The following is a 12,421-nucleotide window of genomic DNA, read 5'->3' as shown; positions in this document are numbered from 1 at the left end:
GAATGCAGCAATGCCTGTATCCACTCAGATACAAGTAGAATTAAAGATCAAATTAACACCATGTTTGCTCCTTAAAGAACTTGAAAAACTAAAAAGGACCTTCCCCCAGTGTTGGGGTATGGCATGAAGTGCTGGCCTTTGGACCCCACTTGTTTATTTACGCTTAAAAGAAAATTAGATGATGAAGACATCAGGGAGGATCAGCCAGGGAAGCACACTGACTTGAGTCGGGTGAAGAAATAGAGGAGGAACACAGTCGTGAAAGAGATGCCCTTGTGGCCACGGTCTGGTAGGAAGTGGTTACCTTTGCATTTCCTCTCTTCGGTCTGAAAGGTCTGGGCACTGGAGACGCTTGGATCGTTCACATCCTCAGGATCCAGATGGAATATAGAACTCGTCCACGTGGCCTGGATGAGGTGTGGAGATGTCTGCTCGTTCTTCAGTGCGCCGCGCCTCTCTGCATGGCTCTTCCTGTGCAGGCAGGCTTCGGACATTCCTACCAGCTTCCAGTCCTGTCCTCGTTCTGGACGGGGCTTCTGTTTGTCCCAGGCTGGAAGGCCATTTTCTGGTGGGAGGGAAGTGAAAACAGGAGACAATGGGCTGTAGCGATTGTCAAGGTTTTGTTGAGATTTTGTGTTCTGGAAGCCAGTTCCTGCTCAGTCCTTTCGGGCTGACCCTGTTCACATGCACCTCCACTATGGTGTCAGGACATGCTGAGGCCATTAGCCCTGGACACAGAGCCACTGGAGCTGGATTGCCTCTTGGAGTAACCAACGGATCCTCCCCGCCATTTCTCCAGCTCCTCCATGGCAAGGTTCTCCTAGTCTCAGCACTACAGTAGCGGCCCAAGAGCCAGCTGAAACCAGTTTATATCACTGCTTAGGTGACTATTTGGGGTTTTAAGAGTCAGAGCTGGCCATGACCTTAGGTCAGATCCTTAGGATATGACACATCCCAGATGCAGCCTTGTTTGACTTGGGGTTTATCACAGACTGACCCGAGGGATATTGTGTCACTTAAGTTGGGCACACTCGAATGGCCCACATACCGAGACCAACAAGCTGTTCTTACCATTTTCTGCCCTGATGGCAAAGCTAAGGAAACAGGAAGGAGCCATCATCAACAAAACTCAACACAAAACAGCAACAACCCCCAAGTCTAAATCCAGATATTTCACACGGAAGTTTTGTATTTTTTTAATGGAGGCCCAAACTGGTCATGGAATCGCATAGAAGGGGGCAGGCCATGCTTTCTGTGTGTGGCAAATTCAGAGCCCTACAGAAAGAAGGATAGGCCTGATCTCTTAGGCTGGGTACCAGATCGCGAATGTTGTACTGTTTTTGAGTTCAGTCTATGGGGTCTGTAGGCCTGTTCTCTAGAATGGGCAAAAATGGAATAATATAATAAATTTCTTACTGAGAAGCATCTTCTCTACTGACAATTTTCACCTTATTCAGTGTCTCTACTATACAGGAAGGTAAAGTAGACGGCCAAAATAATAAGAATACACACTCATACATCACATACCACACATACACATGCACACCACACACACCATGCACTACTCACAGTCACACACACAGTACACATGCACACACTACACGCTACTCTCTCTCACACACATACTACACATGCGCACAATACTGATGTGGGAGTGTCATATATCAATCTGTTGATTTCATTGGTTAAGCAATAAAGAAATTCCTTGGCCCAGATAGGTTAAAACATAGGTGGGAGGAGTAAACAGAATAGGATGCTGGGAGGAAGAGGAAGTGAGCTCAGACTCTGCTCTGCTCCCGGAGAGACTCAACAGCTTTGCTCTCTGGAGCAGAGGCCCTGCTTCGCTCTCCTGGGCATACGCTAGGAAGCTCTGACCCAGGATGGACGTAGGCTAGAATCTTCCCGGTAAGCGCACCTTGGGGTGCTACATAGATGATAAGAAATGGGCTAAATTAATGTTAGAATTAGCCTAGAAGAGGCTAGATAGAAATGGGTCAAGCAGTGTTTAATGAATACAGTTTGTGTGTTGTTATTTCGGGCATGAGCTAGCAGGCGGCCGGGGTGCTAAGGACGCAGCCCTTCCGCACTTATTACTACACAATACACACTCATACACTCACATGCATACACCACACATACAGACCACACACTCACACACTCACATGCATATACCACACACTCACACACACTCACATGCACACACCACACACTCCTCACACACACTACAATGCACATACCACACTACAATGCATACACCAAACATACAGACCACACACACAAACTCACATGCATACACCACACATTCATATGCACACCACACACTCCTCACACTTATACACACATGATACATGCACACACCACAGATACACACCATACACTCACATGCACACACCACACACTCATATGCACACCACACATTCATATGCACACCATACACCACACACTCACATGTACACCACATACAATCACTCACATATACACACATGGTCACCCACATACCACCCACATACACCCACATGCATGCACACCACACATACACACACATGCACACACACACACACATACACAAACACTAACTATAGGTATACACACCAGGCTAGTGTTGCCTCACTGGGGTACATCCTTACTGGGTGAGTTTTCTTTAATGCTGAAACCAAAAGACCACAGTTGAATCCCTGGTGCTTACAGAGACCAATCCACCCAGCTTGTGCTTTGGCACAGGGGATTTCCAGTGACAGTTCCAGTTGTTTAATAAAAGAGCAACACTCTCCTGGAAGCTACCAGAACCTTAAGCTGAGGCTGTCTGGATGGATGCTTTATCTGGGAGCGTCAGCTGTCAGAGTCACTTTTGGAAGTTATGGTCCCCATTCTGAGCCTCATGTTCTCAGACCCATGCACACTGCACGTTCAAATTTCCAATCCATGGTGTAGGAACCTGAACAGGACTTCCTTCCTTCCTTCCTTCCTTCCTTCCTTCCTTCCTTCTTTTTTTTTTTGAAAAAGATTTATGGATTTATTTTAGTTTTCTGAGAGAGAGAGAGAGAGAGAGAGAGAGAGAGAGAGAGAGAGAGAGAGAGAGAGAGAAAGACGGGTGTGCATGTAAATGGCCCCAAAAGACCTCAGCAGACTTAGAGAGGAAGCTGTGAGGTGCCTGATGTGGGTGCTGGGAACCAAACTTGTGTTTTTGGGAAGAGCAGGAGGGAGCACTCTGAACTGCTCAGCTGTCTCTCCAGCCCCCGGCACAGTAAACGGAAGTGCACTGCGTCCTGTAGGAGAATCCCACCATGTGCTGGGTTTTGAATTGTACTGGCGCAGAGAATTCTCCATGCTTAGGACTGTGCAAGCCATCGCATTGGGCAGATTAAACAAACACAGTGCTTTCTTTTCAGGGTTTGTAAGGTGCTATGCATCGCATGGCGAATCAACCCTTCCACTTTCCACGCCTGCCTACCACTGGTGCAATTACAGGCATTTACTCTCACTGTCCATTGAAAGGGAAAAACCAGGCAGAGATCTCTGAGATTGTATTGCTTCAAACCAGATATCTGGGTAGAGTCCACTCAGAAACCTGTTATCCACGAGGGGTTAAGTTTCCTATGAACTAATTACTAAGTGGCTGAACACAAAGGCTAATCATGGGCCTGGAGAGACTCCCTTTACTCCCACAGACTCAAGAAGGCTCACCCACGCGTGGTTCTGCTACCCCAACTTGAGTTTCAGAGAGTAAATTCCCTAGCAAGTGGTACCCTGTAAAGCTCAACTTAAAGAACGGTAAATTTCTCGGAGGGTTCTGTGAGGCTTCTGACGTATGGTCTTTTTGCACTGATTTCTAAAAGTTGGCGGCAATTTCCCAGCCCTAAGAAAACGGCAGAAATTGGGTGGTTGCTATTCCTTGTTGAATCTGGGTCTCAGGTGAAAGATGTCTAAGGGCTGTGCATCCAACGGGACCTTCTGGGTCAAAGCAGAGCCCATTAGAGCTTGTTCTGCACGTCCTTTGGGCCAGAAAGAGGGGGTTTCTTCTAGCGAGGCTGGCTATGTTTGGGGCAAAGTAAGCGATAGGATTGCCTTCCACTCCCCTAAGAAAAACACTTGAGATGGTTGGGGTAAAGGGCTCCATTCACAGCAGCATTTACAAATTCATAACTGCAGTCTGCAATTACATTAGAAATAATGATATTCAGTTGCTTAATTGGCAGGTTTATGGGATACACACTGCTGGGAAAACTGGAGACTGAGAAACCCTGGCTGGGTCATGGGAAAATGCAATAGGAATTTCCCTAAAGAGAACACTTGATTCTTATCCACTCAAGAGCAGGGGAGTACATGCAATTCTTACTCCATTCTCAAGGGAAGATGGGACACCCACAGTGCCAGGTCAATACGTTCTATTTATTGGGTGTGTGTTCAATGATGAGGAATATAAGTTCTACATACATGCAGCTTGCAAAATGTCTCTGAGATTATTTTCCTATTACTATATCCTGGGACCATACCCTTTCACTCCCCCAAAGTTCATGGCAATGGATTATTCCTTTTTAGAGGAATTAGCATTCGAAAGAGCCAGTCAGTGACTCCCAACCCTTGGCACCTGTCAGGATCCCCACAGGAGCAATTCACAGCTTTGAAGGCCTGACTTTTTAAACTGGGCCAGAGCCTCAGCATGCACAAATCTGCTAAGTTCTTCGGGTGACTGAGATGTCCAACAGAGCCTGAGATCCCCAAAGGACCATGATAAATTTAAGGTAATAAAATAAATTATTGGCATTTTGGGAATAAATCATATACTCTCTCAAGAGCTCATGTTTTACACAGCCTCAGTGCTTCACTTAGTTTGCATTGTCAAGTTGACACAACCTAGTGTCACTTGGGAAGAAGGAATCTCAACAAAGAAATGCCTTTTTCAAACTGGTTGGTAGCCAGGACTGAGAAAGATTGTGTTGCTCAATGACTGATGTGGGAGCTCACTGTGGGCATCACTATCTCTAGGGAGGCAGCCATGCTATATTAGAAACTAGTTGAGCACGAGCCAGTCGGCGGGCCAGCAAGCAGCATCCCCTCCATTGTTTCTGCTTGAGTTCCTGTCCTGACTTCCCTCAATAATAGACGATAGCCTGGAAATGTGAGGTATAATAGACTCTTTTGTCCCCCAAGATGCCTTTGGTCCTGTTTTTTTTTTTTTTTTTTTTTTTTTTTTTTTTTTTTTTTTTTTTTTTTTTTTTTTTTTTGGACAGCAGCAGAAAGGAAACCAGGTAGAGAAGATTTGTGTTATTATTCACAAAGCCCTCAGCTACTGTTGGGTGTACTGAGCAAAGCCCTGGACATTGGGCCCTGGTTGGATATTGTCTTAAAGACTGCAGGGATTGGATGCAAGTGTTTGCTCAAAGAGATGGTTTTGAGCATTATCTGGAACATTCTGCACATAGTGGTAGAAATCAGTTGTTTTTTAAAAAAGCCTAGGGATGTAACTCAGTTGGTAGAGTGTGTATCTAGCACACAAAAAAAAACCTGGGTTCAATTCCTAGAACCACAATTACAAGATATAGTAGCATATATCTCAGCAAGAGAATCAGGATGTCATGATCGAGGCCATCGTTGGCTACACAGAGTTAGAGGCCAATCAGGCCTGCATGAGACTCTGTCTCAAAAAAGGGAGGGGTCAGTTCTTTGCTTAGCATTCATAAGGACACCCATTAGGGTGCAAAAAGAGAGGATCCTAAAAATAATATTCTATTATTCACACAATCTAAGGCATTTGTTCTTAATTGATATCTGGCTTTTAGCATGACATGGTACACAAAAGAGTTAACCAATTTAATTGGTCAGTTATGGTACAAATTAATAGATGGAATAAAAGATAGCAACTATATGGGACATGGGAACTAACACTGGAGCAACATGGACCTGGTTGTCTCAAGGGAATTTAGACACAAATCATGGAGTCTGCATTTCATGACTGTCATCTAATGGCTTTGACTGCCATGATACTGACCTATGTGGTCTTTAGCAAAAGAGAAAAGAACACAGACCTCGATAGCTTAACCACCTTCATCCTTTCTCTGGACACTGTACTGAAGCTGATAGAAAAATCAATCTGTCTGTCAAGGAAGGGAAATTTTACTAAAATATTCAAGTACTTCAGGACACAAAAGGCAGTTGGTATCTTAGAAAGGAATAAAGTAAAGGAATCAAGATGATGACCAAGTGGCCAGAAGGGTCATCTGAGTAGCTGGGATTTCCTATTATTCGTTCTGAAAGTTTTTAGCTGTATTAAGAGGCCAGCTGTGTCAGATGGTGTACACAAATAATGTGATCTGAAAACCCCGGGTGTGTGGAACTGCTCTGGGAATATCAGACTACTGGTTTATTTTTCTATGATTTATTTTTACTTTAATGTGTTTGAGTGTGTGTGTGTGTATAGGAGGCGTGCCATGTGTAGGGGCACGCCAAGTGTGGGGGTGTATCACATGTGTGAGGGTCAACGTGGAGGCCAGAAGAGGGCATCCAATTACCTGGAGCCAGAGTTAATGGCAGCTAGGAGCTGCCTGACACTGGTACTGGAACCCAACTAGGGTCTCTGGTAGAGAGGAGTAAGTGCTCTTGACCCCCCTTTCTGTGGTGCTCGAGCCCCCAGGACCGCTCCCCACCTTTCCTGCCATGGCCCCCCATGCTGATTGACTCATCCATGACCTTGCTTCTTGGTGTATTTTATCCTCCAGCCACAGAAGCTAACCTAGGAACCCCGCTCTTCAGAGTCTTTGCAAATGTTCTTCACTAGGCCTGCAAGCCCCTTGCCTATTCTTCTACAGCCAGTTCCTTTCACAGAGACGTTACTGAACTTTCCTGACCAGTTCTCCAACCATTTTCTATTTTAGATCTTATTTCATTCTCCAGAACTTCCTTGTCTGCCCTCAGTAGAAGGAAAAACACTATGGGAGCAGAGCCAGCATTGCCAGGGTCCCTGCTTGTGTTGAGCCCCAAGGGGAGATCTTCACACATGGTAAGGTGCTTGATGAACTTAGCCAGAAGGGATGTGAGCCTGGATCACATAAGCAGGCACCAAGACTACAAAGTGACAAGGATATATATGACAGGCCAGGTTTCATACCCAGGTCTCCTGACTCTAAAGCCAGGCTTATGTTGCTGTGCTAAAACTGTTTTCAAGCTTAGAAACTCCAGCTTACCCTCGAATTCTTTCAAAGGAATGCTTCTTCCTTCATATTTCCGGTATCTCCAAAAGAGAAGTTCATTAGACAGGGGAAAAGAAAAGCAGAAGAATGCTGATGTTTATCTTTTCCTAGTCCCCACGTGGCTTCCACCAAACCGCTCTTCCTTCACATCCTTCCCGCTCCAAGGGCTAAGTCTCTGCGGTCAGTTCAAGATCTAGAGCAGAGGCCTCCAAAATGATGAAAAGGAGCCAGGAAGAAAATCACCGAAAATTTAAAAAGAAGCAACCTCACTGAGAGCATCTGTTCATGTGTGGGATGAAGGGATGGACAGATGGAAGGCCAGGGTGACGGTGACGTGTTCAAGATGCTCCGACTAGGGTGCGCCCATCTCAGGCGCAGCTTTAATGCCTCTCCCCCAAGATTTTGGCTGTGAGGCTCTCGCTCAGTAAAACCAGTCTTCGCACAGGCTGGCAGCCTTGCGCCCATTGCCACGTGTCTGTCTTGCCAGCACCTGCCTATTAATTCCTCTCCAGTCGAGCCTGGGCGTCTTTCTCCAGGTGGACATGGGAATTTGAGCTTCCTGTCAGAGCTATTAACTTGTTTCACACTCAGGGACTCCCGATGCATTGTGGGTGAGACGGGAGCCCTTGAGAGACAGATCTTTCTTGCGGATAGGGGCTCCCACTCCCCTGTTTTGGCTACAGATTCTGTAAAAGGGTTGATTGGCAGCCTCAGGGAAAACAATCATGGAGGGTATAGAGACCTCCAATAACTATTCCGAAGCCAGCAACTGCAAGCATAGTTTCCCGGAAAGTGAAAGTAACCAACATTAAAAAGCAAAACAAAAATGTGTTTTGGGCATTTACATGGCTGTCTTAATCTATTTCTAACACACAGTATGAAATAAAACTAAAAAACAAAACGATAAAAAGGTGTGTTTAGAGGTGGCCAAACCGCCTTCATTGGAGAGGCAACACGGTGGTGACTAGGCTCACAGTAGCACCCGGGAGCGCCTTAACTAGAAGCAGCTGAGTGCGCGCACTGATCAGAGGCTCTGGAAGTAGACAAAGCGCACTCCCTGGAGGACACACTGGCCCCTCCTCTGGAGTGGCTGACGGCTTTTCCATAATTCATACCGGATTCGAGCAGCCAACTCTCAGGTTAGATGACTCAAACTTTGCGGCAACAACGCCGAAGACCACGGGGCTTCTATTTAATGGATTAGAAAGGCTCCCTTTGCTGCAGGAACCTTCTTATTCAAGAGCCTCCCAAGTTCCCGCAAGGGGCAGATGTTTGCTGACTGCAGGGTTGTGTTTCTCTTGTGCTCTTGTTTAGAGCATAGATTTTATTCTTGTTGACAGTCTGAACCCACATTGCAGACTGGCCCTGTTTTATGTTCCCAAATGTGAAATATCTTTTTCAAAAGGAGGAAATGAATGTGCATCTATTTTAACCTTGGGAACTAAGAGTAGGGTATAATTTACAGATAAATCACAAACTTTGAGTCTTAGGATTTTTCAAATAAAAGGCAAAATAGTACTCTTGGGTGAGCAGACCAATTTTTTTATTTCCCACAGTAAGAGGAGCTCACTGGGCTGCAGTGAAACACAGGCATTATTTTTATGTATTACATGCTAGGGGTAAAAATATGGACAGACTATATATGGTGCAGGGCTGGTAAAATGACCTGAGCTCAACCCTGGGGACCACAGGGTACAAGAAGAGAATCCTGCAAGTTGTCCTCCATATTCACAAGGGGCATGAACATGCTCTGCACCCCTAAACATACATGCTCACGCACACGCTAAACAAACAAGTAAATACAAAACTGTTAAAACACATAACTATAAAATATAAATATAAAATCTTTACACAAGCATTAGCTGACAACAGATAATTTTATAAGATATTGTCTTTACACATGCATGTTAGTTGTATAACAGATAGCTTGATAAGCTGTCTTTGTCTTTACACACACATATGCACACACGTATACATACACGTGTTAACTGTATAACAGCTTTATAAGCTTTCTTTGTCTTTATACACACACACTTTCTGATAACATAATTCTATAAGCTTTTTACACACACCCATTTTGATTGTATAACAGATAGGTCTATAAGCTGTCTTTGTCTCTACATACACACATTACCTGATAACAGATAATTCTATAAGCTATCTTCACACATAGCCACGTTTCAATTGCAAAATAGGTAGGTCTATAAGCTGTTATCTTCTTCACACACACACAAACATTTTAGCTATGTAAAACAGTTAGTTATATAAGCTGTTTTTGTCTTTACACACACGCACGTGCTAATTGTTTAACAGACAGTTCTATAAACCATCCCTGCTTTGGGTTTTCACTGACTCTCACTATAATTTGCCTTAAAAACAGCCAGGATCCATGTCAGTGAAGTGATTTCCTTCCTCTGGGGCCAGTTTGACCTGGGGAAGTTTGGGCTTTGCTCCTGTGAGGCGCAGCAGCTCCCAGACACCAGGCACATCTGCCTTAGTCCCCTTGATAGCTGGCGAGCAGTAATCCGAGGGCTTTGGGGAGCAGAGACTTGGGGAGAACCTTCCAATTTCTCCAAATACTACGGGAATGCATCAAAATACATTTGATGAAATGGACCGTAATAGCGAGATACAAACACCTCTGCGTATCTAATGCCCCCTAGGGTAAGCTGGTTTAGCACCTGCCTTCATGGGTCCTGTCCCAACTACGGAAACAGAAGGGAGATGACTGGTGTGGTGGCATGGACCTGCAATTCCATCCCCGAGAGATGGAGAGATGGAGTCAAGAGGGCGAGGAGGTCAAAGCCAGCTGGGGCTATGAACCGAGCGTTTATGGGTGCGGATGGGAAGAACTGCTTGGTGCTACCCGTTCTGCGATGCTGCCACGGTGCCAGAACAGGAGGAATAGCAGGCAGGTTTCCTGCCTTCTTCATATCTTTTTAGTTTTGTCTTCAACTTTGCAATGACTTAAAATAGAGCCTGGCGCCAGAGAGGGGTCCCTTGCAATCAGCTTCCTCTCAGTGAGGGCCAGGTGTGCCTTAAGGTCTGTTAACACACAAGGGGTGGAAAGTGTCTAAGGTATGTGTCACCTGGGGAGGTCCCAGCATCACACAACCTGTGAGATAGTAACTGTCTCAACTGATTATTTAGAAGTAGCACAGTAACAATATGGCCTCTGGTCCCAGAAGTTTCCACACAAAGCAGGACTAATTTGGTTCTGCACCTGAAAGTTCAGTGTTTGCGGTGGTTCTGCCTCCAAGTGGCTAAAAGCTTGGGAAGCAAGCAAGCAAGCAAGCATGCAAGCAAGCAAGCATGCAAGCAAGCAAGCAAAAACAACCAAGGAACCAAGAGAACGAGGCACTGATTTGCTTTTGAATTCCTCACTTGGGGTTTTAGGAAACTTGACAATAATTTAGGTTTGACAAAAGGATGATTTCATTCCGTGTTCAGGACAATGAGAGTGACGCTCACTGCAGGCCTTATGTGGCTGGAAGTGGCAGTCAGGTGTTAGCTGTGCAGTACTACTGGAAGCGCACTAGAGAGGTACCCAAGGATGAACAACACCTGCAAGCCGCCTTCTCCACCTGCCTCCTGGTGACTTTCCACAGGTGAGGCAGCAAGAAGCAGAACAGTGCCTGGACTCCTTCTCCAGATGGGGCAGAGGACAGATGGCAAATGGGACCTGCCTTTAATTAAAACAAGGTGGCTCTTAATAGGAATATCACTTTGAAAGAGGGGCAGTCATTTCCTAAGGTAACGCCTCTTCAGAGAAGATGCTCAAAGCCCTTGATAAACACGTATGAAGATTCCACACCGAAACATGCCATTTGGACAGTCTATACGTACTGACTACATAAAAGCACACTCTGTATGCCAGATTGAAGTCAGGGGCCGTTCTTCAGATTAAGAACGTACTGTCTGATGAACAGGCTTCTAACTCCAGCATCTACTGATGAGACTACTGGTGCCTAGACATCTGAAAAGCCTGAGGATTGGGAGTTCAAGGCAAAGCTACAAAGAAAACAAAGTGCTAAAGTTTAAGATTCCTGTAAGGTGGAAGGAAGGAACCAGTTCTTGGCAGTTATCCCGATTCCTACAAGTGCACCACGGTATAAGAGCCCACGCGCATGCACAAAATGAAATAAATAATAAAATTAGAAACCACAAGACCACAAATATTAAGGTAACAAATATTTCCAGCTTTATGAAATTCTAGCCTGAGATACTTCTGCCCAGATAGTAGCTGGAGGAAGAGCCGGGTCCTGTCCTTTAGTAATTACCCCATTGTTTCTCTGGTGCGTGTCCATGTGTTGCAGAGAGAATGGAACAATCAACGCAGCGTCACTAAAGCACCCTGATCTCACTGTGGCATGCTTTCCCTACACATTCAGGGTGATGTGGCTCACGGGATGTGTTGCACTACGACTCAAACTGGCTGGGCAGCCTGGAAGCCTGATCCCAGTGGCCTCAGTTCTAGGATACATTTGCCTGAAGGATGAGAAGATGGTGAAGAAGAAGAAACTCCTGAATGCTGATGCCACCCCAGAATAAAATGCCTTTCTGGAAGGATGTCCCTGTAAGAACATTTGGTGAATTCCAACACATCAGCTCAACAAGAGGCATAGAGACCCAAGTTCCCACGTGCCCATGGGAATGCCTCTTGGTAGGTTCCTATCCAGTTTTTTTTAAATTTATTTTATATTCATTGAAGTTTTTCCATGGATGTTGGGTCCCCTGGAACTGGGGTTATAGACAGTTGCAGGTTGCTATGTGGGTGCTGGGAATTGAACCCAGGTCCTCTGGGAGAAGAAGTCAGTGCTCTTAACCACTGAACCATCTCTTCTGCTTCTCTTATCCAGCTTTTGACCCCCTAGAAATCATTTGTGGTGTTTGGAGACAGTGGAATCATAACTAGGATGGTGGTGTCTGTGTGTATTGATAATTAGGGTGGACAGGCCAGGAAGGAAGAGAAACCCTAGGCAAAGCTGAGATATGAGTGGGTTTCTAATGTTCTAACTTAAAATATCTTTATCTGATCTGGCGTCTGGCACTGGAGTTTCTGGCCTATTTCTGCTAAGGGTTCATCTCCACCAATTGACGTGCCCTAATTTGAGACAGGAGACTGGTGGAATTAATGTACACAGAAGTGTGAATAACCGATAGGTTCGATGCTAGTGGAAACACTTGTACATTAATCAATATAGTGGTTTTTGTGATGTAACTAAAGTCTGTGA

The 12,421-nt window shown here is 45.2% G+C and overlaps 1 protein-coding gene across 9 annotated transcripts in view; it reads right to left on the bottom strand.

Moving 5' to 3' along the window:
• The window catches only part of Thrb (thyroid hormone receptor beta), a 326,708-nt gene that overhangs the window by 58,284 nt on the left and 256,003 nt on the right, over nucleotides 1-12,421 (bottom strand). For all 9 annotated transcript variants that reach the window (XM_050140634.1, XM_050140632.1, XM_050140635.1 and 6 more), the window contains one exon: nucleotides 305-565. In XM_050140634.1, coding sequence (XP_049996591.1) covers nucleotides 305-565 — 261 coding nt within the window. The remainder of the gene's footprint in view (nucleotides 1-304; nucleotides 566-12,421) is intronic.

The sequence above is a fragment of the Alexandromys fortis genome, unplaced genomic scaffold (genome assembly GCF_014885135.2).
Source record: "Alexandromys fortis isolate MF-2015 unplaced genomic scaffold, M_Fortis_MF-2015_v1.1 scaffold_46, whole genome shotgun sequence".
NCBI lineage: Eukaryota > Metazoa > Chordata > Mammalia > Rodentia > Cricetidae > Alexandromys > Alexandromys fortis.
This window is presented reverse-complemented; position numbering and strand designations above follow the sequence as displayed.